The sequence below is a fragment of the Lemur catta genome, chromosome 8 (assembly GCF_020740605.2).
Source record: "Lemur catta isolate mLemCat1 chromosome 8, mLemCat1.pri, whole genome shotgun sequence".
NCBI lineage: Eukaryota > Metazoa > Chordata > Mammalia > Primates > Lemuridae > Lemur > Lemur catta.
The window spans coordinates 38,030,660-38,057,470 of record NC_059135.1 but is presented as its reverse complement, the minus strand read 5'-3'; the positions used below and the strand labels follow the sequence as shown (position 1 = coordinate 38,057,470).

General features: G+C 36.2%; 1 protein-coding gene across 2 annotated transcripts in view; it reads right to left on the bottom strand.

The window, feature by feature from the left end:
* Nucleotides 1-1,803: 1,803 nt before the first annotated feature.
* TMEFF2 (transmembrane protein with EGF like and two follistatin like domains 2) overlaps nucleotides 1,804-26,811 on the bottom strand; it is a 246,365-nt gene continuing 221,357 nt past the window's right edge. Inside the window, exons 8-10 of one of the 2 annotated variants that reach the window (XM_045560116.1) lie at nucleotides 7,524-7,647; nucleotides 5,571-5,729; nucleotides 1,804-2,249 (exon numbers count right to left, since the gene is read on the bottom strand). In XM_045560116.1, coding sequence (XP_045416072.1) covers nucleotides 2,237-2,249; nucleotides 5,571-5,729; nucleotides 7,524-7,647 — 296 coding nt within the window. In that variant the 3' untranslated portion in view covers nucleotides 1,804-2,236. The remainder of the gene's footprint in view (nucleotides 2,250-5,570; nucleotides 5,730-7,523; nucleotides 7,648-26,811) is intronic. The other variant, XM_045560115.1, reaches the window with a different exon arrangement.

The window sequence follows — 26,811 nt, the reverse complement described above, 5'->3', positions numbered from 1 at the left end:
GTGAGATTCCAAATTATAAGAAATGTACAAGTAGAGGCTGAATGATTATGTCAGGACTAGACTGTGAGTTCTTTTAAAGGAGAGACCATGTTGTATTTATATTTCCCTAGGACCTCAAACAGTGCTTGGCACATAGTATATGCTCACTTAAGATTGTTATGCATCTTTTAAAAGAGATTCCTTCATGGGTTGGGTGAGCCTGGAGGTGGGTAGGACTATATTGTATTATTAACTCCGAGGACTTAGGTTTACGACCCTTTGATAAAAATTCACATGTTCACATGTAGTAATGCATCCATATCTAACAAATCAAATCATTTCATAGTCTTACAAGCAAAAGTCAGTGGAACTGTAGTTTCTTTTAAACTCTGCAAATCTGTTGAAGTTGCATTTTTTTCTCTTTCTATGGGAGCAGGAATGGTTTCTTTGCTACAACTACCACCTTACAAAGGAGACCAGGGCCAGTTACATCTCTGCACCTGTTAACCAAACCCAACTTCCACGCAGAAGTTTAGAGGGAATTTTTCTTGTACCAGTAGCATACGACTGATTTATAGGAACACTTGAGTGATGGTTATGGCAATAGATTCACACTTTTCAAAGTGATGACTAATCTAGAAACCAGTTTTTCAGAGTCCTAAATCCTATTTAGATTGTCACCTTTATTTATGTTTTAACAAGTATCTTAAATATCACTTCAGAAAACTAAAAGTAATTTTTCACTGAATATTTTATATTCAGAATGTGTTGACTCGATATCTGTGTCTTTTTTTTTTTTGGACACAGGAATGTCATTTTTTTTTTTTTAGTCCACACAGAGGTCATTTGAAGGAGACAAAGAAAGCTTTATTTAGATTTACTATGTTAGCCACGGAAAGCTTTGCAGAGCTAAATGATAATAAGGCAATTACTTGATTTATTTTCATCTTATTCTTTGAGAAGTTTCACAGTTTATTTTTTTCCAAACCAAGTGGTGATACCTATTTGTATGCATAAATCAAACAAAAATCCATACCAACTTCCCACTAAGGTCTTTCAGATGCTATGGGATTAATTTTCTTTCTTATCTCACCATATAAATATGTTCAAAACATATTTCTGTTTTCATGAAATATTGTCATCTTAATTCCATTTCAAATAATGGTGCTGCATTAGCCATAAAGCTATTCATGGGGTATTTAGTTGTGATTCTAACTTTTTTCCAAAGAACCATATACCATAAATATAGTGCTTTTGAGAATTCACAATTGTGATGTTTCACATTTAATGGTGCTATTAATTATTCCCCTGGTCGTTAATTCCACTCACCTAAATGGAATATATTTTGCTGCCCTGTGTATACCAAATATGTAACTTGTTCAAGCCCCTTTGGATATATGCACTTAACTGGGAGATGCTAAGCTGCTTCCCAAATAAAAACCAATATCTTCTTTTCCTTTCCTTTATGAGTTATAAAACACTTTCCCTTCCCTTCTTCTTTTATTTAATTTATATGCCAGAGATTTTTTCTGCTCTGAAGATGAAAATGGAAAACCAGGGAAGAAAGTTGATGAAATAGAGATGACTCAAAGATCTGAAATATTTTATCTTCACTCGATATAAAGTAAATTATTTTTTCTCTTTTCCAATAACCATCATTTTCCTTGATCTTGGAATCCACTCAAAACCTAGCCACTGAGTCCTCTATGAACTAATGTGCTGTCTCAAGATGTGGAGAAAGATGAAATATTGGAACCTGTACAGATTGTACTTGTTTGACTATATTTACAGTTATGAGATACCGCAAATTTAAGAATGCCAATGTTTTCTCATCACTGAGTATTTATTATATATAACAAATACATGGGAAAGAAAAAACTATATTGTGTGATATAAATAGTTTATTTACATTACAGAAAAAACATCAAGACAATGTATACTATTTCAAATATATCCATACATAATCAAATATAGCTGTAGTACATGTTTTCATTGGTGTAGATTACCACAAATGCAAGGCAACATGTGTAGATCTCTTGTCTTATTCTTTTGTCTATAATACTGTATTGTGTAGTCCAAGCTCTCGGTAGTCCAGCCACTGTGAAACATGCTCCCTTTAGATTAACCTCGTGGACGCTCTTGTTGTGTTGTCTGAACTGTAGTGCCCTGTATTTTGCTTCTGTCTGTGAATTCTGTTGCTTCTGGGGCATTTCCTAGAAGGTTGGAAAGTTTACAGATCTTAGTCCAATTTTATTACCTAAAGTTTGGTCCTACAATCACAGAGTGAAGCTGTGGATTAAGCAAATTATTAAAATATTTCAGATGAAAGAATTGATTATTAGTAGATGCTGTAATTATTATGGAAAAGTTATTGTTTTGCTTTTCTTTGCAGTTGTCTTTAAGCTGTTGAGAATTGAAGAGCAGAGGTAGAAGCTGAAGAGGAACAGGTTTACCTTGCTTACTCATTAAGGCACAAAGAATGACTCAGCACAATGCAATTGAGCAAGTCCATGAGCTCATCTTATCTCACTTTAAAGGTCTTCAACAATTTTCTATTTTAAGTGTCCTAAGAATGAATGTTATATTGACATTTCAATGCTACAAGTTTAAATCCTATCACATCAGCGAATGAGCCAACTCTTAATAGCTGATATGTAATGGAAAGGGATATTGTTTTGGTTCAGCCTATTATCATTTTTGTACATTAATAACTGGGAACTAGAGAGACATAAATTGGTACCAATTATTTAGCTTCTATAAAAATCTAATATTCAGTCAAATTATCTGAAAATTTCTGATCTAGTTTTTTTTCTCTTGTAATAAACAGAATGCTTTGACTATGCAAATGAGAATAATATACAGTTCATATAAAATCCTATTATAATAAGCTGTGGGGTATCAGAGAATATACAAGAATATATATAAATACATACACATATAATATGTATATATTTTGGGGGCAGGATAGATCTGTCAAAATGAACATGGAGCTGGAAATCATATTCCTAGCAAGTGAGAGCTGGAGATAAAAAGAATAAAAATCTAACTTCCTAGGGCAACTCTTTTCATTTTGGAGCTTGTCTCTGGATGTACTTATTTTTTTGTGACACATGTTGTGTTTACGAGGAGGGCAGGTGTTTGACTAAAATAGTAAAGAAAGAAGAGGGAAAGGAATTGGAACGAAAAGAAAGTAGGAAGAGGGAAGAGAAAGAACAGAGATGTAGGGGAGAAGAGAGACCTGGTGAGGAAGACATTAAAAGAAAATTAAAGGGAATGAGAGGACCTCTGCTTGGTGTGATTTTGTAAATCTTTCAGCAACTGGATATTTTGAAATAGGTCTTGACAGACAACTGTGGCCAGGTCACCAGAAAAGTAGGGTTTCTGAGGGTGGAAATAGAGGAGATGGCTTTGTTGGAAAGTCTGGTTTCAGAGCAAAATCTTTTTAAGTGAATTCAATGAATCCATACTGTGAATTCCTAGGACAGGTTTATAAAATCCATTACAGTAATGCTAATTAGTTCATGTGATATTTCTCCTCCTCAAAATTAAATAAATTGAGGGTAGGTTTTGTTTTGTTTTAACAAGGAAAATGAAAAAAAAAAGGCATATACCTTGAAAAAATAACTTGCTCTAGTTTGGAGCTCAGGTTAGGTAGCCTGGAGTATCAAAACACACAAAATCATGACCAGACAAGGGGCAGTAGAAGCAGTGCCCAGGCTCTGACACGAGAGAGTCTGGACACCAGGGCTGCCCTTGGTGCTCAGCTGTGTGAACCCAGTAACTGGCCAACTTCTCACACTTCAGGGTCTCTGTCTTGAAAATGGGGATAATCATTCCTTCTTTGTAATGTTATTAAATGTGTATATATGTGTGTGTGCAAATGTATGCATGTGTATGTATACATATATGATACACCACATATAATACATACTTACACAATTCCTGGTGAGGAAAGGACTCTGTATATTCCAGTTGTTTTTATTATGCATGGGAATGGAACTGTGATTAACAACAGAATTGAAAACATCTGCTGAAGTGTTTAAAGTTTTGCATTTCTGTCAGTACTCAAAGTAGCAATCAAATTGTTATATCATATTATATCCATTAAATATGAGTTTTGTTTTTCACGTACTGATATTGCCTAGCTATTAGGAAGGTCAGACCCTTAGAGTAATATGCCACAGTTTCCTGTGTTTTAGATTCTTTTCTTTTTACATTCAGTACTTTTGGCTTCTTGAGTTATCTTTATGTTCCCCAGAATCTATTTTAACATAATCCATTGACTCACTTGGCATCTAAACGTGCGAGTCGAGTTGATGAACTCAACTTGGCTTAGAGCATCCCAAAGCTCCAGTCGATGATCTTCCCTTAAGCCTTTAGGCCAGGCGAGGATTTATGAACCATATTTTGTCTTTTTCAAGAGCAAATGCCACACTTGTCCTCAAAGAAGATAGTGCAATACAGATACTGAGATGTATTATGGCCTTTATTTTCTAAAGATATGATACTTTCCTTTATTTTCTTGTCTTTTGGAAAGAATTTTTAAGGAAACATTCTGATTTACTGTAGAGCTGTACAAATGAAGAAAGTCTAAATGCCTTGTGAATTTGATGAAAACCTTCAAACTTCCTTGGAACTTTTTAAAGGAGAGTGGAATCAGGTCATAAAGAAATATCTTCAATAACTTTTCTGGTTGCACAGAACAGAAATGATATGCATTTGGTTTAGAATCTAGTTCTTGGTTATCATGGGGTTTGCATGCTAATGAAATTAAGCAAATACCTGGCCTTGCTCCTCTACTCCAAGTCGAATGTCAGACATCACTAATTAATCATGGTTTTCTTTGCTGTTGAAACTGGATGAAACCTCTCCCAACCTGGTTCTCCAGGAAACAATTACCTTTAGATTGGACTGGGAGTTTGACATAAAAGCTTGTTATGATATTTGCTACATGTTTCTATTTATCAAAGATATTCATTTATGATAACATAATCTTTCTAATTATAACTTTTTGTATTTTGTGGTTAAAAGCTATAATAAAAATGTATTTGTTGTTTATATCAAGATATGTTAAAACTGATTATATGTGAGAGTTATACTTGGAAATATAAGTGCTGTAAATGAGAGCTATATTTTAATACTTTCCTAGGCCTTGTCTAAAATCTAACCTGACCTCATTTGGTGCACTGATATGCATAGGTAAAGATACACTGGACATTTAAATAGTCTGTTAGTAGTCTGAATGAAAATTGACATTTTCTAGTTAAAAGGGAAAAGCATTTAAACCTTTAAACAAAGGTTGGCATTATATGTTAGAGGAAAAAATAGAACTAAAAACTTCTGCTTAAAGACAAACAATCCTCAGCATAATGCAAAAATAAGGAAAATAACTGGTACCACTCCAACATGAAAATTCATGCCTTTCCATTTGGCTATTCCAATGCTTTTATGATGAGGAAATAGGACTTACAGAGAATGGATGGCTGCAGAGTCCATGAAGGAACTCATAATCAGAGACATCTGACTTTTAAAAAGGAGGAACAGTATATCCCTTTATGTGGGTGGCCACCAAACACAGTACGGTTACTGACCTTGTGATGCAGAGGACCACCACACAGATGACAGCAATCTGAATTGTTCCAATCACAGCTGCGATTAAGACATACTGAAATCGTACAGGACCGGGAACAACGTATAGAACACTGTAGTCCTTTTTTTCACAGTGTTGTCCAGTATAACCAGCATCACACCTGGAAGAAATTACAGTGTCCAATTAACCTGTAGGTACTGGATTCATTTATATAGTTGGCCTATAGGCATTTATCTTCATCTCAAAATTGGGCTTTTTGTTTCCCTTTCTAAATAAATACTACTTAATAGATATGGTTTTCAACTACTTATTTTCAACAAGATCTCTTAGTGTTTGTAGTTTGTAAGGTGTGTTGTTTCTTTTTATTACTTATAATAATGGATTTTGAAGATAGGAAGATTGCTAGATAATTTATTTTTATGATAATATAGAGAGGTAATACATGTTCAGGGATAACTGTTCTTTCTCTATTTTTTTCAGATGAGCTTTACATTTTATTTAATTTGTTCTTTAATCCATCTAAATCAACATGTTTACTTGAGAAAAGGTTTGTTTGCAATGACAGGGGCACAAAAATAAGTCTATTTATTTACTTGTTTTGGATAAAACATTCTCTATGCTATTGTCAGAATAAGTGTTGAAAAATATTAGGATCAGAGGTACAAGAGTCATCTTTAATTTGCTGGTCCTAAGTCGTGTGCTAATGTCAGGGAGCTAAATTTGGTTAAAAGAAAGTATTTTTGATATAGGCAATATTGTTACACAAAACAAGCCATGTACTATTCCTCTAAGAATGAATGTTGCCTCTCACTCAGTCAACCCTCACCGGAAAGCTCAGGTAGACAATCTGCATATTAAAATTAGCATTTGACAATGAATTGAGAAAACAGCTCATTAAAAAAACCCACGACACTAAAGGGGATCAACTTACCATTGATTGTGTGGAATCAAAATCAATTCTCTTCTGTTCTATGACTTCACTTTGAATTTCTCATAACTACATCCTGAGCTCTTTCTTCTCTGTGTCACAAAGGGTTAATGATGGTGACTGTTGGGGGGGGGGCGTGTAATCTCCCAGTTATGTTCACCCTGCTTGGCTTCACTAGGAGGCAGGCACTAGTGTAGCCAGTGAAGGGTAACATGAAAGGAAGACGGTTCTAGATGATTGGGGGTTGTGGTGGGAGAGAGAGAGACTTTTTGTTGTGTATCAAAATATAACCTATTTCATCATATTCTGCTCGTATTTTAAATAAAAATAAATTTGTTTTTTCACTTTGGCTTTACCATCTCTAAAATAATTATGTTTTTGACATGAACACACAGCCAGTATTTATATTTATAAACTAAATCTAGACAAACAATTCCTTTGTATCTTTAAAGAGTTTGGAACAGCAGAGGTGTGGCTAATAATCTTAATACGCAAGGTTCCGTGGATAGCAGATACGTGGAAAACAGTGAGTGCCTGACAAAAAAGGATTGATAGTATTTATTAGAAGACCCAAAGGACTTCCGACAAGATGATCTCCCAGAAGCAACTATGTTATCTAATATACACGAGGCTGTGTCCATTTGTTTGTTTGAGAAATATTATTATTGAGCACCTGACAGGTACCAAGCACTATTCTATGTTCAGGGTAAAGAGTGGTGGATAATACAGGACAGTTAGTGGCTTTAAGGAGCTTGTAATGCACAAAGTACACTTTTAAATTCTACTAGAAGAGTACATGTAGAGAGGTGATACATAATACTTGAGTGTGCAAGGCACACACATTTTATGGTTTTCTAGTGTGTATATGTTTGGGTGTGTTGTGTCTGGGTGTTTGCGCACGCCCAGGAGAGGCAGAGAAAAGTTCTGCTGCTGATCATCCATTCAAATAGAATGCCAAACAATGCTCTGTAAACATCTACATTTTTACTTTATACGTGTTAAAAGCTGAAGAGTAAAAAATGTTACCTGCAAGATGGCTCCTGCATATTGATGGAATGTTCGCACTTCCCGTGCATGCAGAAGCCATTGTAATGTTCTGGACAAGGTATGTGGTGTTCTCTGGCACTTTCTTCTAATTTGTTAGCATTCTCTGTGAATACAGATAAAAGCAAGCACCCCCTGTTAATATGTTCTTAGCCCAGTAAGATCAACCAGTACATTAACAAGGAAAACTACAGTAGGCAAAGATATTTAAAAGGGCAAGAACTAAAAGGCCATGCTTCAGAAGTAAGAGGGAGAAAGAATTGAAAGACAGCCGTCTTTACAATTGTGTTTAGAGATGAAACTGCAAAATTACCCAGTGCTTTTTATGCTTTTATGCAATTTCCAACATCTTTAATAGGCAGTGATGTTTCTGTGAGTTATCAGACAGCTTTAATTTTCCTTGTGTAGAGACTGTACATTGATCATAAAATAATCCAAGAAGAAATATCCTATTTTTTGAATTTCAAAGCCCAGCATAATGTCCCTAGGAGTAAATTGCTGTAATACCTTGATACCTTCTCAATGTGGGAGCTTAAAAGTTAAAATATGGCTATGTTCAATTGTTAAACAGACATTTTCCAAACCGAATGCAAATTTCAACAAATGTATTCTTTCAGACTTTTTAAATCTACTGTGAACATGATTTTTACTAGCATACATACATTTTTTATTGCCAAAATAAAGCTATTGAAAGAGAAGATGTTATTTTAGAATCACATATGTAGATATTCGCACAGTACACACTGAATGCTTTAAGTGTATTTTAATGCATAATATTTGGCCTATGTTAACAATACTATATGAAATTTAAACTTATGATAAAGAAAACACTTGTGTTCCAAAATGGACTCCCTCCTCTGTCATTAAAAACACATTTTATTTTTTGTCATGTTTTTATAAAGATATGTAAATATTTTTTCTGACCTTTGTTAGTCTAAATGCGTTTGCTTCAAATTCGTAATGCCATTTTCAAGTGGTCTTTTGATTCTTCATATGTTCATTTTATAATAAAACTTTTGCCTTTTTTGAATCTCTGCTAAATCTGAAATCTAATATTCTTGAAAATTTCTGCCCAAACACACGAGAAATATGACTTTCTTGACCCCAATCTAAAGATACTCTTCAATTTAAAGATACTCATCAACACCACAGTAACTGGTCAGCAGTAATGAAATATTGTGAGCGAATTCCTACTTTTATGAAATAGATTATTGCCTATTATTTCCACATAGGGGTACAGTTTTTAATTATAATGCATCCTTACAATTTTTATTGGTAGTCATGGATGATGGCATACTCATCAGGAGAAAAAAATGTGCCTCTGGTATCAGTGAATAGACAAATGTATTATTTATGTTTAAGCAGATCTGTAAAATATCTATACATTTTAAGATCCAGATGCCATCTGCAAAATATTAAACTTTGAAATAAATTGTTTAATATGTTTAGTGCTTTCTTGTGTAGGCATATCTACATACATTGTTTTGATGGGTAATATTTCAAGTTACATACCCAAATTTGTAAGGGATTTACAATCAGTACGCTAGAGAGCTCGTAGATGACATTTAAATCATTCATTTGTTCTCTATCTGTGTCTCTTTAGCAATGACGGGTGGCGATCCTTTGTTTGCATTGTAATATTCTGCATTGATAATTGCCATTAAACTGAATGAACTACGTCCTTGGAGAAGACTAAGAGTGTATAGAACTTTCTTTTTTGGTTTCTACTCTATTCTTTCAAGTTACTTTGAAATTTCGTGGCATGGTGTTTTTGGTAACAAATTGCACCCGAAATAAGCAAATACCCCAAAACTAAAGTGGATAGTGTTGGGTGAAATTTCCCACATGGGAAGATGTAACCAAAATAGAAGCAGAGCAATTCATGAATCCATAGAGAAGACTGGGCTCCTTCTGTGCCAGGGGCAGGGGGCTACAAACTAGAGTGGTCAAACCACGTATCTGCTGTTTAAAGGTTGCTTTAGCACTGAGGTTTGCAGGCCCCACTGCTGATGTAATGAACCAGCACTGATTTTCACTCTTATTTCTGGATCTTCTTCCCATAACAAACTATTCAACACTTCTGTTTAGTGTTTGTTAGAAACCCTTCAGTGCTTCTGCACACCTGCAAGCAGGGAAGTTTTCTGTGACCTCTCTAAATTTCAGTTACACACTGTTTTTTCAGTCATAGTATTTTTCAAATAGATCTTATTAGGGCTATTTTTCTTTTTGTCAGTTGCAAAAGGAGATCAAGAATCATCATTTAGGCTATTTTATTTTTTTAACACTGCACCTTACCCCATACTGACAGTTTGCTTCTGGATTTGTACCACATTTATAATTATGAACTGAAGTCAAAGGGCAAAATAAGAGCTTGTTTGAATGAGGCTGTTGCCTCAGTACAGTAAGAGCTAGATATTTTCATAAAGTTCATTATCCAGCCGCAGTGGTCACATGGGAGGGGAATAGTTTCCATCATAAAATCTGCTAATTAGTTTACACTATTCCTTATGAGCTTAGGGTACTCTGTTATGCTGCTCATAGGATACTGTCAAATAAGAAAGTAGAGAGATTGAAAATAAATGAGTAGAAGAAATGATCCCTGGGTAAGAAAATGAGGAATCATCAATATATGTCAACAAATTTATAGTCAATCCAACCAAGTAAACCAGTTGATTGAAAACCTGAATATATAACCACTTCTAGTAATGAAATAGACATATTTTAGAAAGGAAATTTAAGTATACTGGAAGAGTAGAAACACAGAAATCTAATATCCCAAACAAATATGTGTATGGGCCATGATAAGTATTTGTGATCTTCATGTTTTTGTATAGTGGGTATTCAAGCAATAATAAAAAATTTAAAAATCTAAAATTATATGAAAATGATATTTTGGAAGTCTGCATGTTTCCTCCAGTGGCTGATGATTTAGATGTCAATTTCTCCATTCTCCATTTTAGACATCAATTTCTCCATCCTCCATTTAAAAAGAGGTGTAATGTAAAGTTGTGCTCTTTCTTCTAAAAGAGATAGTGGCAATGGTAGAAACTCTTCATGTCTCTGTTTAAAATCCTCAACCATTTTCCTGTTTAAATGTTTATATATGGTTTGTTCTGAAAAGGTTCCTGACCCTTTTAAGAAACAATTTCTGGTATAATCTGAGTTATTTGCAGCAGGGCTAATAGGGCTACGTGCCCATTGCTAGACAACACTCCAGTCAAGAGCTACTGAAGTGGCTGTTCTATAGCACAGCTACACATATTGTTTCTAACCTGGTGTTTGCAGGGAAAGAAAGAGATGGAGAGATTGGCAAAGGGCAAGCCTTACCCTTGCTACAAGTCAAGTAAGGTAAAGTGCGTAGAAAGGAGGCAGAGCTAGACTTAGCTGTTCAGACTTAAATCAACACAGCCCAGTGCATGTCAAAAAGCTGGAGATAAGATGTTCAAAGAATTAATCTATCAAAGCAACATATTATGGATCAAAGCTTAAATAAGACAGTATAAATTTGACTAAAACTATCTATATTTCTAAAGAATGTTTCCCTCGGGAGAACAGTTAGAGCTTGGCCAAAAAGTTCTGAAAGTCAAATTGTGTCACCAATTCGAGTGCTCTCCAAGGTGGTGTGTCCTGAAAAACTGACTTGAACTAGCAAACCCAGAGTCCCAAGTGCAGAGATAGAGGCACCAGACTATTAGTGTTTGATGCTATTATTCACTCAGTTAACCCATTTCTCTTGTTCTGATGCTCTGCATCTAATTAGTCTTACAATAATTAGACTTCTATGTAGCCTACTCATTGGAATTGTTTTGACCATTTGAACATGAATCTCTTACTCATTGACAGTTATATATTTCGTTTGAGTGAATTGACTAGTTCTGAATTTCTGTGCATTTTTTTTTGGTGGGGGGGCTCATGAGTCAGCTTTCTTCAGCCCACTTAGTTCTGGGGTTTTGTAATATCACTCTTCTGCACCTGTGGACCAGAGGATCAGACCCTACCCTTGTACATTATAGCCTGAGAGACTTTTGGGGGGCTGGTTAGATGGTATTTCTCCGGCAATACATCCACTTTGCTGTAATTAGGCCTTTGTTTTGAATACCTACAAATCCCTTAGGCCACTGATTCACCGAGGGGGGTCTGATTCTGGGTGTAAGGGTTTCACAGTAAGTTGGAAAGATTCTAAACCAGATAACATCAAGGATTTAGGGGATGTTTTAGGGAGGCAGATTTCTACCACACATTTTTAAACCACTAGAGCTGCTCACTAGGGGAATGTATTTATAGTTAAGTAGTGAGTTTCCAGTGGTATTAAAAGAAGCCATGTTAGCATTTCTCAGGGATGATGACTATTAACGTATGGTAGATTAGATTATTTCAGACCTCTAGGTTCTTTGAACTCTAAAAGTAATATTTATTTCTATTGCTATTATTTACTTAAAATAAATTACTACAAAATATTTACTAATATATATTGTAAATTTTTTTTTTTATATGCTGGGAGAAATAAGTGAAGAAATAGGGACATTAGGCCTGGTGTGGTGGCTCATGCCTATAATCCTAGCACTCTGGGAGGCCAACCAGGGAGGATTGCTTGAGTTCAGGAGTTTGAGACCAGCCTGAGCAAGAGTGAGACCTTGTATCTACTAAAAATAGAAAAAATTAGCCAGGTATGGTGGGTCACACCTATAGTCCCAGCTACTTGGGAGGCTGAGGCAGCAGGATGGCTTGAGCCCAGGAATTTGAGGTTGCTGTGAGCGAGGCTAATGCCATGGCACTCTAGCCCTGGCAAAACTCTGTCTCAAAAAAAAAAAAAAAAAGAAAAAAGAAATAGGGACATTATTTAGATATAGTAAACAAAAGAAATCACTTTGACCTTCATTATGAGGACATTTTACTTTTTGAAAGGGTGCAAAATATCTTAAATTTTGACTATGTCTATAATTCAGACATTCTAGCATAAAGTGACCTTTATTATGTACTGCCTTCCTTTTAGGGAACAATATGTTTTGTGGACCTAAATGCAATTTTTATCATCATGCTTTAACATCACATATTATCTTGACAAGCACATGCATGGCTTATTATCTTTTCAACTATCTTTTCCTGTGGGCACGCAAGATGTGCTACACTTTTCTAGAGAACCAAAATTTTTAATTTTGAATATATTTATATAATCATGCTATTTTTCATATTTAATGAGAGTACTGGCCAGCTCCCGCACTGAATTATTCCTATTCTTGCATACCTTTTGTGATTACTTATTTTACTCTTTCCCCACTTCCTGCCATATCTCCAAAGAAAAATGAAACTAATTTTATTTAACTAACTAAAAAAAGAAAAACTATCTGACTCTCTATTATACTTACATTGTGACTGGGACAGAAATAAATTACGAATTTAGAAGTAAAGTCATGATTGTCCCCATTGTTGATTACAGTTGGTTTCAAAGAAGATATACTATTCTTATGATTTCCTCTCCTTATCTTATCAGGTATAAACATATGAGGTGGCAGTAAAACCTCATATGCAGCTTGAGTTGCAATCAAAGTTTCTTTAAAGACCAGAAAAGCGTTCTTATTGAACGGGTTCTGAACGTAATGCAATCTGAGCTCTTGCAACTTAACAAATTCCACAGTAGCCTCACCTGCTGTCATAGTTTCTTCAAGGCATAGATGAGTAGATGAGAAGAGTCTCTCCTTTTTTAAGCTTCTAGGACAGAGACTCAAATAAGAATGCTAGCTAAAAGTGACAGCCTATCACAGGGGACACAGAGGCATTCAAGGACACAATCAATTCTCAAGTTTTGTAAAGAGCAGAGACCCAGTCATAACATTCCTAGTTATTTGATCTCTTTTAAAGACTTAGAAAGATAATTCTTCAAAACAGAGACTGAGTCCTCTAAAATGCTACAAATTCAACATTTCTTCTGCAAGTTGAACATTATCCTATTTTTTCAGAGAAATAATAGAAACTGCTTGGATGTGAAACTTTGCTAGTTAGGCAGTGGTATGGACTGGAAACAGGATGGATGAGAACGGAGGGAAATTCCTTTTCTTCCTGCCATTAATCAGGCACTAATATAAAATGTGAAATGTGATTGTCCATATCATTGCTTGCATATATTATAAATATTCTTATTGGAAATAAAATTAAAATAAAGTGGAAGAAAACTAATTTTCATGTCATTGCACTCTCAGGTAAGGCCTTGATGATATTATTCAGGAATTGCTAGAATTTAAATTGGAAAAAGTACCAGCATCTGAAATATACATAGTAATTTGGAGACTGGAGTGATTGAAATGCAACAATACTGGATGATTATTTGCATGGGCTTTTATTATCTCAGTTTCTACTGGTAATATATTTACATAGATAAACACCGAGAAATCTGTAAAGTTGTGAAAGAGAAACTTCTTTGTAACATTTTAACTTATGACATGCAAATACATTTATTATAATTCTAAGATTTAGCATAAGGGTCATATAGAAATTAGTTAGAAATTCTGGAAAAAAATAAATAGCTCTTTAGCTGTTTGCTCTATTTTTTGACTCAGAAATGTACTGCCTGGCTTTGGATGGCAGAGCCCTCCAAAGGGTAAAGAGAGCAGGTGACTGGGAGAAGTTGTGTTCTGCCTCTAATGGTCCTTTGCAAACTTCACCATTCAGTCAAGAGTCTATTAACTCTCAGCAAGTGGGTAACTCCTGTTGGTTTAGAGAATTTAGCTTGAAGACCTTTTAAAAATACAATATTTTATGGAACTTTAGATGTCTTTGACAACACTTCTGTAAATATGAGGCCTGGGGAAGAGGTAGGGATTTATGGTTCATTAGTCTCTTGGGAGTCCAGAGCTGGAGTTGCCTGAAACTTATCTGGGGCAATTTGCTACAGCTCTCCCCACTGAATTTCCCCTCAGCATCCCTTCTTACATGCAAGCTGCTCTTAGAAGACAAAGTCTGCTATAAACCTTAGAGAAAGAAAAAAAATATGGGAAGCCATTTTATGCTAAGAATGTATTTCTTCTCCCTTTTTTTGATCTTGAACTAAATTGATACATTTCCTGCCAAATTTATTTGCCTAGTGGCCAATGTGGGTGTCCTTTGTTAGTGAGCTTCTTTGGTGACAATGCTGAAAGTGACACTAAATGACAGCAGAAGCAACAGATCAGTGACCATTTACTTTAGCTTTTGCAGCTGCGTGAGCCAAGCTACTTTCTTCTTCATAGGCTGTGTATGCAGAAATGGATGATAGTCCAGAGGAGCCTTCGCAGGTGACACATTTGTTTTCCTCTGTGCCCCTGAAGTTATTGACCAGCAGAGTGTGAAGAGGGGTGAGGCTGGAGCATTTACCAGAACACAGTGAAAACAAAGGTTTTAATAACACAGATAGGACCAAAAAAATTGTTTTCCAGTAACTTATTGTATGAATATTTCTTAAGTAGCTACTATGTGTCTGGCACTGTGCTATGTACTGTAGGTCACATGTTTTATCTATCAGTTGTCTCCAGTGATTTTGCTTGTTGTCTTCTAAACACAACCAATAAAACAGATTCTGAAGATGATAATAAATTAATCTACAATATGACCATCATTGTGTTAATACTTAACATGATAAAAATGTGTTCCTTATTACAGCCTTTCAAGTAGATTCATAAAATTCTCATTTTGTCTAGATCAGGAAACTGAAGCTCAATAGGTTAAATTACTTGTCTTAGGAATTTATACAACTGATGAACAGAACTAAGGTCAAAGTCAGGGCTATTTCCAGTGTAAGATGCAGAATATGCACTTAAAAACTTACTAAAACACAAGACAACATCTGGCCTCCACATCTTTTACCATTTGCCCTTTATGACTCGTGGCTCTTTATCCAACCTAGCTCCTTTTGCTACCCTAAAAGCCACTTCTTTTCTTTTTTCTTCCTTTTACCTCAGGAGAGGTATCTTGTCTAAGGCCAAGCCATCAGGAATCTCAAGCCCGCCATCCTCCGCCAGAGCTCTCTCCATCAATTATCTCTTTTCTCGCCTGGATTTTCAACTCTCCCTCACTCTTTGCTCCTTTCCATCCAATCTCTTCCTTCTTCAAATAAAAATTAAAAACTCTCTCTCAATCCAAGCCCCTTGGCAGATCTCTCGTCTCCTTTCCCTTTGCAGCTAAACATCTTAAAAGTGTTGCCTCTGCCCCTTCCCTTCACTTCTGCACTAACTCACATTCATTCTTTAACCTGCAGCCCTCATGTCGGCGCTTCAAAGAGACCACTATGGCCAAGGTTACCGACAACATCTTTGTTGTTAAAACGAGTTATCTCTTCTCAGACCTCAACCATCTGTCAATCTCTCAGTAATATCGGATACAGCTGACCATTCTTTTTTCTTTTTTTTCCTGAAGCCCTCTCTTCCCTGGGTTTCCATGATAGTACCTACTTCTTACTCCTTTTCGTTGTGCCATCATAGTCTATTTTGTAGGCTCCTATTTTCCAACTGATTTCTTAAATGTTGATGTTTCCCTAAGATTCTTCTCTTTTTATACGTTAAACATTCTCTCTGAGAGAGAGTTTATTCTCACCCAAAGCTTCTATTTTCACTTACCTGCCTTGACTTCTGAATATATTTTTTTTAATTACATAATACTAGGGGGTACAAATGTTCGGTTACCTGGATTGCTTTCGTACGGCTTGTGTCAGTTATAAGTGTGCCCATCACCCAGATAGTGTACATTGTACCTGTCAGGTGTGATTTCACCCCTCCCCTCCACTTCTGAAGATTGATTAGTCAGCCCAGATCACCTTTATAGAGGTGATCACACTTTTATAGATATACATCAAATTTCATATCTATATATCAGAGTGTCTCGTGTCTCCCAGGCACCTCAAACTCATCAGACTCTCCTCCCACTTCCTTTCCCGGCTTCTTAGCTCAGGCATATTTATCCGCTCCTTGACCCAAACCAGAAATCTGGGTTTCACTTTCAAATTCTAATTGAGTAAGTCACTGAGTCATGATTTCTGCTTCTTAAATAGCTCCCAAATTTGTCTATTTCCCTACATTTCTACTGCTACTCACTTAAGTGAAACCATCACTGCCTCTCAGTGAATCTGCCTCCAATCTTGCACCCTCCAGTCCAATTTCCACACGACACCCAGAGTGATCTTTCTAGAAGAAAAATATGAGTGCATCATGACCTTCCTTAAATCTCCCCAAGGAAATAATTCTTGAGTTATTTCTCATGATTCCTTTAATGAATCAAATTTTAACATTACTTAGAAGGCCATTCAGAATCTGGTTTCAGTTCTCCAGTCTCACCTTTCGCGGTTCTCTTGCATTCTCCTACACTCATCACATGGAATCTCTCTCTCCCTTCTGGGAGGTTCATTTCCCTGGAATGCTCCTCTCACTCCCTTTTATCTGCGTAAGTCCTACTTATCATTCCACTCTCATCGTTGATCTCACTTTCTCTAAGAAGCTTCTGTGATGTTCTCCCTTGCCTCCTCCGTCTGGGCTCGCTGCTCCTCTTACCTAAAACCACGCCCCATCCTGGCACTTTTCACACCAAAGTTTCATTGTTGTTTACTTGTCTGTGTGACACATTAGTTCAGAAACTTCTTTTTACAGGCAGTTAATGTATCTGCCTATTTTTAACTGTTACAGCTCAGAAAAGATGATGAGCACACAGTTTTTTTAAAAAAAGGAATGTTTCCCTAGATTTACCCTCTGACACAGATGCCCAGCATGGAGAAGTTGCCAGAAAAATATCCAAAAATTATAGCAGTAGGAAAAAAAATTGTAACCTTGCATCATGGGAACAACTTTTGGTAGGGTGAGGCTGGCATGTCAGAAAACGACTGAGGGCACTGTGAGAACGGCCTTGTGAGAGAACATCTACCACAGGGTCTGGTTACGCATCCTGCAGAAACGAACCCAGAGAGAGGGATGTGGTCTCCTCTTTCCACAGCTGCTGGGGAGGCTAGTGGAGAAAGGGACACATCATCTAGTTCTTAAAATAATATCTCTCCTGTTCCTCTGTTGACAAGGGATGTGTGATTCTGAAAGAAAGGATTTATTACCACCTTCACTTAAAGATTGAAGATTACGAGAACTTTAGTTCTAGGTGGAAAAATTGCCATCCATATGCACCTTATACCTCAAAAATCACACTGGAGCTATGTATGGCCCATTCTGAAGTCATAGATTCTAATTTGGCCATTCACACTGTGTATGTGTTCAAAAGTGAGAAATGCTGAACTTTTGCAGGAAAACAAGGAAAGAAAACTTTTATTTAAAAAAAAAAAACAAAGAACAAGCAAAGGAATTTCAAAATAGAATCTAGGATTAAGAATTAATAAAACATTTTCCTTAGTTAGTTGTCAGCATCTGAGGACAGCCGTGCATTTATCCTCAAACTCAAAAGGATTTTATGGTAGTAAATGATACACACCAAAACTGTAAGCACAGATATACTTGATGATACTGCAATGAGTAAGGCTAGTGATCAGCTTGGTTTTCTACAAGAGCACTCTAAAAGAACTGGAGAGGTTTTATAATTTCTTAAACTAAGGAACAGAGATAGAGCTTTTACTTTTCAATAGGCTTTTGTGAGTAGAGTCTAAAAAGCGCTTGAGAAAATACACCAGGAGTAATGTAAAATTCTCTATGGAAACTGGTTTAAAACTGAAGTACTGGAAAAAATAAAAGGAAACAAAAGTTCCAAGAAATTGGTGATAAAAGCACTTCTAATAGCTAGGAATATTTTGTATTATTTAAACGGAATATTTAAGTTTAATGTTTAATTCTCAACATTCCTAAAACGCCTAGTCTAGAAACTACGGACGGCCACAGTTGGGGAAATCATGCAATGGTAGATGCTTGAGCAGCGTTTCTGGGTATACAACTTCAGTACTGTATTTGGACATCACAGAATCTTAGAGGATAATGTGGATGTCCTGACACCCCTCACAGAATCGTGCACATATATTGTGTGAATTTTGTATAAACACTATACTATTATAATATCTTCCAAGTAGACAAATTTAATGAAATAAAATGTAAGGGCAATGCTGTTTATTTCAGCACAGATTCACTTCCATTGCTCGTGAAAAGTGAATATCCAGGCTTTGGTCCTGATCAGCTGAATCAGAATTGCCAGCCGAGGGGCCTGGATCTGTCTTTAAAGTACTCTAGGTGATGCTGACGCGCAGATGATGTGGAACGTGATACTCCTGACCTCACCTCGCCATCTCTCCTCATCTCTCTCTGTCTTCGGTCATCTGATGCTGGGTTTTCCTTTTCCCACACCCTGGATCCCCTGACCTTCCCCTGATAGCTGTCCTACAGTGGCCCACCTTTCTGGTCCCAGGTCTATCTTAGCTCCTCTTCTGTGAAGTGCCACTCCCAGCCGTGGTCTATGAGTGTGTGCGCAGTGTTTTGCCCTCTGCTGCTCTCCCCATATCCTGTCTTGGGTGTCACGGGAAGTCCTCAGGGCCTTCAGTTCGCCAAGCTTTCTTTATTCTTGGTAGTCAGCCCAAACAATTCATTTCCTTTTGGACAATTCATTTCGTTTTAGAATGTCTTTGCCTCTTTTGAGAACACAACACTCAGATAATAGGCTGTGTGCCTGTAACAAGTGCCAGCATCTGTGAGAGACTGCTACGTTCTGTCAAATCTCAGATACCTTGAGACCAGCTTTTTCAAGTCTCCAGTCTTCTTTAATGATTCTGTTAGATAACTAACAGAATAACAACAAGAACTCCCTGTGTGAAAGCAAATGAAGCATCCTCTTGGATACAGGCACAAATAACACAGCTGAGAAAAGGTGCCCGTTGTACCAATGCTTATGATTGCTTTAATTTCCAGATGGGAGTCCAGGAGCATTGGTCCACTGGTGAATATCTGTGTGAGTTCAACTAGTCTGTGGAAAAGATTAAGTCATAAGAAAGGCAACAGGGCAACAAAGAAGGCAAATAGAGAAAATAGAAGCAAAATTACTATTTGCAGCAGGGTGACAACTGGGAGAGATGATACACAGCACAGAGCAGGTGGTGACAGCAGAAGAGGGGGGCAGCAGGGGAGGAACAGCTCTTCAGTGTCATGGGGCAGGACAAATAGCCACCTGTGCTTCTCAAGTGCAGGCCTTAAGGACATAGGACATACTGTCTAGACCAGTTGCCCAAGGACAGATCTGTTGGTGCATTGCTACCTCTGTAGCAGACTTCTTGGACAAAGAAGTTCTGTAGTCAAGGAAGTTTGGGAAAGAGTAAATTAAACCAAGTTGTATGGGTTTCTTTACTGCTGGTTTCCTTAGAACACTTAAAAGGCTGACTTACATTCTGAGATGTCAGAAGGGACATGCAATTTTTAGTGCTGCTAAATTCATTTGTCTATGGAACCTCTCTCTTCTTTTCAGGAACAATTTGTGGGACTATTTATTCTACCAGACTTCATTCTGGAAAACACTGCATTAGACCATGGCATCTCCAAATTTTTCACATTGCCACACATATAGAAAAAAAATATTTAGTTTTTGGTAAAAGGAGGAAACACTGGCCTGGGGGGTTCTCACCACCTAAGCCACCCTGAGGGCTAGGGTGGATCAAAGCCCTAACATACCTGCTACCCATTCAGGGCACACGAGAAAGCTTTGTACTAGACTATATACTGCCTTAGGGCAGAGACTGTATTGTTAACTGTGATATTCCTAAGGCACTGGCACAGGCACTGGCACAAAATGGTGTTCAATATGTAGTACCAATAAATAAATAAATACTATAGGCACAAGAGATGTATTTGGCAGCCACCTCTACCTTGGTATGGTAGCTTTGAAAAAAAAAATTATTGCCTCTTGGTTGTTTGCATTAAAGAGGCAGCTGCACTTCATTGATGTGCTCATAAAGGCAAGACCAATCCCTACCTTAGGTGACAAGGTAAGGTGCAATATGGCCAAGAACTCTACCCAATAGAATGTATATCTTTTGTGTGACAGGACCAGGTGTACAGGTAAAAGCCATATTTGCCATGTGTTTCAGTCTTCTTCAGTGAAAAGAAAAATGTGAAGGGCAAAAATGTGTTGCTAATCATAAAAGACAAAAAGGACATCTATAAATGACTTGAAAGGGCAAGTATAGGCACGTGTTGATGGGCTGCATATTTCTCCTGTATCACGTCATGGCCCAGAAAGGGCAGTTAGAAAATTTATAGTTTGGAGTACTCCAAATTTGGAGTACTGCTGTACAATGGTACCTGACCAAATTAACGTAAGTGACTCTCACTGAAGGGCTAGAAGGTATACCATCTCTTCTAATACTCAAGGATAATACAAAGTTATTTTAAGAAACAAATGCAGCTGACTGTGCTGTGAGTATTTCTGAAGATGGATTTGACATTTCAAACTAGCTTCTACATGAAATTGACAATAAAAAACTCACAGAATCACTCTAAGACAGAATTGTGTGGTTTATGCTAAAAAGTAACTTCTGAACAGAGCATAGGCCCTGACCAGTTTAATGACTTTGAAAAGTTATTCTGTTTTAATGGTATTTCTCAATTATATATAGGTACATGTCAGTGAATCAAATATATTTGTGTTTAAGCAGAATAAAAATATCATTGAAGGTGGTATTGCTTATTGCTTCCTAAAATAAATCTTTCAATGATATGAAAACCCATCATAGATTTCTACATTGTCCCCCCAAATGGTAAATAAATGTTAAATAACCTATCATAGAGACACAAATATACAAACGAACAAGTTTTTTCATGCCCAGCATCACTTATTTATTTATTTATTTTTACTATCAGTAAAATCTTATGCCCAGTGGTTGGTAAAATAACAACCCAATATTTTATTGATTACTGTTCTGAATAGAATCATGTCCCATCAAAATTTACATCCACCTGGAACCTCTATGTGACATTATTCGGAAAAGAGTAATTAGTTAAAATGAAGTCATACTGGATTAGGGTGGGCCCTAAATCCAGTGACTGGTGTCCTTATGAGAAGGTTATGTGAAGATTCACACTCAGAAGGTCATGTGCAGGTGGCGGCAGAAATTGGAGCTGTGCTGCTACCAACCAAGGCATGTGGGAGCCAATAAAAGCTGGAAGAGGCAAGGAAGAATTCTCCCTTTAAAACTTTGGAGGAAGTGTGGCCCTGCTGATACCTGAATTACAGACTTTCAGCCTCTAGAACTGTTAGATAATAAATTTCTGTCGTTTTAAGTCACCTGACTTGTGGATTTTTTTTTTATGGTAGCCCTAGCAAACAATGGAAACAACTGTCTGCCAGCCAAACTCTTACAATGATGAAGTACATTTTTTAACAGTCCAAATGGAGTCGATGAAAGTGAGGTGAAATACTGCTTTCAGCTAGGATGTGACCTGGAAAGTCCTAATTTGTATCTATTTTCCCAGAATAATTATTAATAGTGTGCTTTCTCACTCTCAAACTAGTTTCCTAGTTTGGATGATAAATTGTATGATTACCCTAGTTTAAGCTTATGTTGAAGTACCTGTGGTTCATTGCATTTGCAACCCCAAAATCATGTTTTAGAGGGCCGATGTCAATGCTAGTAACCACAGTAAAGAATGATTTTTGAGAGGAGGAGAAAATGTGTTGGAAGGAAAAATGTACTGCATTCCATTTTGATTTATTCATTTATCTTATAAGAAAGGTAGTCATCTTACATTGTTCATTTTGTCATAGAACAAATGATGCTGCATTTTATCTATTAGAAGCAAATGATCAAATAGCAAACTGCTATAAATTACCTTTTCAACAAAAAGATTCCAGGTCATGTCTGGGGTATGGTTTCCCATGTTATCTTTATCTGCATTTTCAGAATGCCTGAATAACTGATGATCATGTGGAGTTCTGACTCATTAAAAAATGCTAGAGTTTATTTAGCAGCTTTTATTTTAGAAGGATGGAAGTTTAGATTACTCTATTAAGATAAATTGAAAATTAAATGTTCTTGCATTTGAAATGTTATCCTTCAATTAAGTGAAAATCTTTTTGTATCTAGGACAACTCATTTCCCAAGTATTTTAAATAGCTATAGATTCGGTTTTTTTCTTTCTAGTTGTGAACAATGGACTTACTTCTGGCATGTCCTTAATTTCTAGTCAGTGATAACTTTGAGTGCAAAAAATGGCTCTAGAAATAGTTAAGGATGTGATGTGGGTTGAAACAGTCTCTTTCCACTTGGACACCATTTAAGGATTGAAATTAGTTATTAACTAAGTGGTACTTTGTGGTCTTATAGTGTTAGTTTACCTTTTAACAAGTCTAACACACTCCCAGTGTATAATTTACACTCTCTAAGTACATGGTTAACCACTTGAGAAATCAATAGGAGTTATAGAACATGTACAAATTTGAATCTGAAGAGAGTCAAACATCTATTTTATCTATAGAAGTAGAATAGCTAACATTTAGAATTGGGGCTTATAGGGAACCATTTATTTCGAAGTAGAAAAAGCACAAAATAGGTATGTTCAGAGTCGGGAGTGGAGTGTGACATTGATAATCCAAACAAAGCCCTTTGCTTTTGCTTTACTTAATACTGTCAATATCAACTCACAACTTTTGGTTCTTGGTGTGTGACCGTGTAGCCCTTTGGATCCAGGGAAGATAAGAAACATACTTTCTCTCAAGAGGTTTCTAAATTTGCTGGAACTTGATCCTGGCTACACCTAATTAATTCATCAATATATTCATTCACTTAAAAATATTGACTGATCTCCTCCTCTGTGCCAAATATCACAGGTATAGGGTGTATAGCAGTGAGTCAAATAGACAGTTTCTCTCTGGAAGGGCATACATATTAGAGACTGAGATAGGCAATATACAAAAACAAACAAAAACCTACCGTCTAAATTAGAAATGTCACAGGGAAAAATATGGTGTTCAGATATAGAATAGCAGGGTGGGAGACCTGCTTTGGAGAGGTGAGGAGATGTGTACTGAGGAAGGAAGGATGAGAAAGAGCTGGTCAGGTGGCCAGCCCAGGAAGAGCCCCTCACTGAGTGAACTGCACACAGAAAGACTCTAATGGAAGAAAGAGGGTTCCAGGAACCAGCCTCGTGGCTAGAGCAGAAAATGCCAGGTAGGGCAGAGAGAGGGATAAAATAAAGTTGAAGAGGTCAACAAGATCCTTACTGGGCAGAACTTCATATGCAGGCGAAGAAGCATTGCTTTAATTTAAGGGCTGATGGGAAACCATTTGGGTAGTTTTAAGCATATCTGGCTGATACCGAAAATGGATCACTGAAGGGATGCAGAGGCAGAAGGGAAGACAAACAGGAGACTAGCATAGTGGCATGGGGCAAAGACAGTGTCCCAGTTGTGGACTTGGGTTGTAGCAATAGATGGAGAAAAAAAATACTTCTATTCCATATGAATCTTCAAGGTGGACTGAATATGACTTGTTTATGTATTGCAAAATGGGAGGAACAACTCAAAGATGACTAGGTTTTTGGCTTAAACAGCTCAGTAGTGCTGTTTCGTACAATGGGAAAAATGAGAAGAAACATTTAAGCTCCAATGTGCAAACATGACAGAAATCTCTCTTTGCGATTTTTGAGATTATACTGAAAATTCTGTGGTTATGTTTATGTATGTCTACAATAGAATTGATGTTAATTGGAAAAAATTCATAGTTCAATAGAAAATTATTAAGAAGTGAAAAATCTACTGAATAATATTAAGATATTTTATGATTACTAAATGGAAACATACAGCTACATGATATCCAGAGTAGGAGGAAGGACATTTATAATTGTGTACAAGGCATTTGGAGATGTAAATTTAAAGGCCAGATAAGAAATATCATGAAATGAAAGGGAAAAATTAGACTATGAAGAAACATCAGTGAGGAATGCTTTTAAGCAAAACATTTTTTTCTTTTTGAAAAATTTATTACAAGAAAAGAGTTCTTTAAAGATAAGAAGATTGTAGATTTATGGTCTTTGATTTCCATTATATAACAGGTCTTCCGTTGGCCAAAAGATTATTAAATGGTATTATCGTAATTATAATTATAAAATGATTTAAAGTTTTCAAAGTTTTTGTAGCTATAATTTTGTTTATGACTGTATAACTACTTTGAGGTATAATAGTTTAGTTTAAGAGCATGAATATATATATATGTTTATATATTTGTGTGCATATATACACATGCACTGCATACACATCTGTATATACCTAAACATAATGCACATATATGTGTGTGTGTGTGTGTATAAATCTATTATAAAGTTAGGAAGTTGAGTCCAGAAATATTCCATTAATCCCCAATGTCATACACAGGGTAAAAGGCAGGGAACCACCTCCAGAAGTCCTGTGTGTCTCATTTTTAAAATCTATTTTAAAATGGATTTAGGTTTATAGAAAAATTACAAAGATGGTACAGGGAATTCTCATATACCCACACCCAAGTTTTCTGTGTGTTCTCATTTTTAATCTGGTGTTTTCTTCACAATTTTTCAACGGTAAAGAATTGTCTTAGAATTGTACATGTAGAGTTAGGGGAAAAATGAAAGAGGCAGTCATCTGGATAATTCCAGGCCAGAAAACAATTTAGTGTGAAAGGTATAGATAATTGAGACAGAAACGTTTTTTTGCCTGGAGAGATCCCCATGATTGCCTTTCTGCTCCACTCGAGTCTGTAAGTAGAATCATAACCACAGGTGTTTCACTCACTCCCATAATAGGAAACTGTGTATCATTCAATGTGAAGAATGGGGGTTGTTTGAGATGGCTAAAATGTTTTGTTCTATATTATTTTTTCTTAAAAATAAACTATATTGGGTTTTTTTCATTATAGAAGCAATTCACATTGATTTGAGAATATAGATAGTAAATGAATGAAAGAAAGTACTCAAAGTTTACTATCTAAAGAAAACTACTATCAACATTTTATTTATTTACTTCTGGTCTTTTGACTACATGTATTTTTTGCATCTGTTTGCTTAGTTTGGACTATGCAAATGGCATTCATTTTGCCATGTCTAAAATAGCAGGAAAGTCAAATTGTTCAGCATGGTTCCCTGTAAGTAGGTGGTTTATAGTGAAAAATGGGAAATTGCATAAATTTTCAGCAACACTGTAATAGTTAAATAAATTATGTTGTAACAAAATGATAAAATATTATTCAACTGGAGAAAAATTATGAAGAATTTTGATGACATAGAAAATGAGTAGGATGCTAACATATATAATATGTGGGAAATGTAAAAAAGTAGAAGGAAATTCACCAAAATTTAACAGTGATTATCTCTAGGTAGTAGAATCAATTTCCTATAATGCATATATTTTGGTCATCAGAAAAAAAATACACATTACTTGAAAAACAAAGGCCATCAAGTGCTTCTTCTTCTTCTTCTTCTTCTTTTTTTTTTTTTTTTTTGTTGGCCTAAAAAGGAATGGTCAAGTCTTTGAATTTAAGATTTTGTTTTTACTTTATTCATTTAGATTTGGTATATTCGGAACTTTTCATTACTTATTGACGACATCTTGTACTAAAAATGTAAAATCTTACTTCCCTCACCTTTCTTAAAACTCCAATCTACCAGCTGCCTTCACGTCTTCATACTGCTTTTTGGAAACAGTTTCTCCAGTTCCCAAACATGACTGAGTGTATTTCCATGTCCGAGGAGATTGGCAATCTTTTCTATCATAGTTGGCAGTACCAGGAATAGGGTAGTTGCTTTTGGGAGTCAGAACTTCTTTCATATTTTTATTTTTTTATTGGTCTTGGGTCACTGGAAGCAACTGCTACTGAGTCCTGTAGGTCGAGGTGAAAAGGCTGTTCCTTCAGAGCGCCGCCAGGCTTAGCAGCATCCAGAGCAGGGATCTTTGTTTGAGATTTGGAACAATGAATCTTCCACACTGATTAAAGATCAGTTGAATACAGAGAAGATGAAGTATGCCTAGCAGGGGAACAGCTTTACCGAATCTCGGGATCCCATCTGTCTTTCTGCTACACAAAGTTGGACCTATGCAAGCCCTTTATCATCTCTTCAAGCTGGGACATTGCAAAGAAACCAGGAGCAAAATATGAGCATGAAGAGCTTTAGCCATAATCATTTCTTTCTTATGCTCTAAGTATTTATAAGTATATTTTTTCCTAAGGGAAACTGAACATAAAGCATGTTTGCTATTAGTCTCACAATACATAATTGATATGAGTCAAATAGTTTGATAATTGACAGTGAATTTTTGCAACAGTGAAAATAGTCTCATTTCTCCTACAAATGAAGAGTTGTTGTGTCAAATTGTCTGA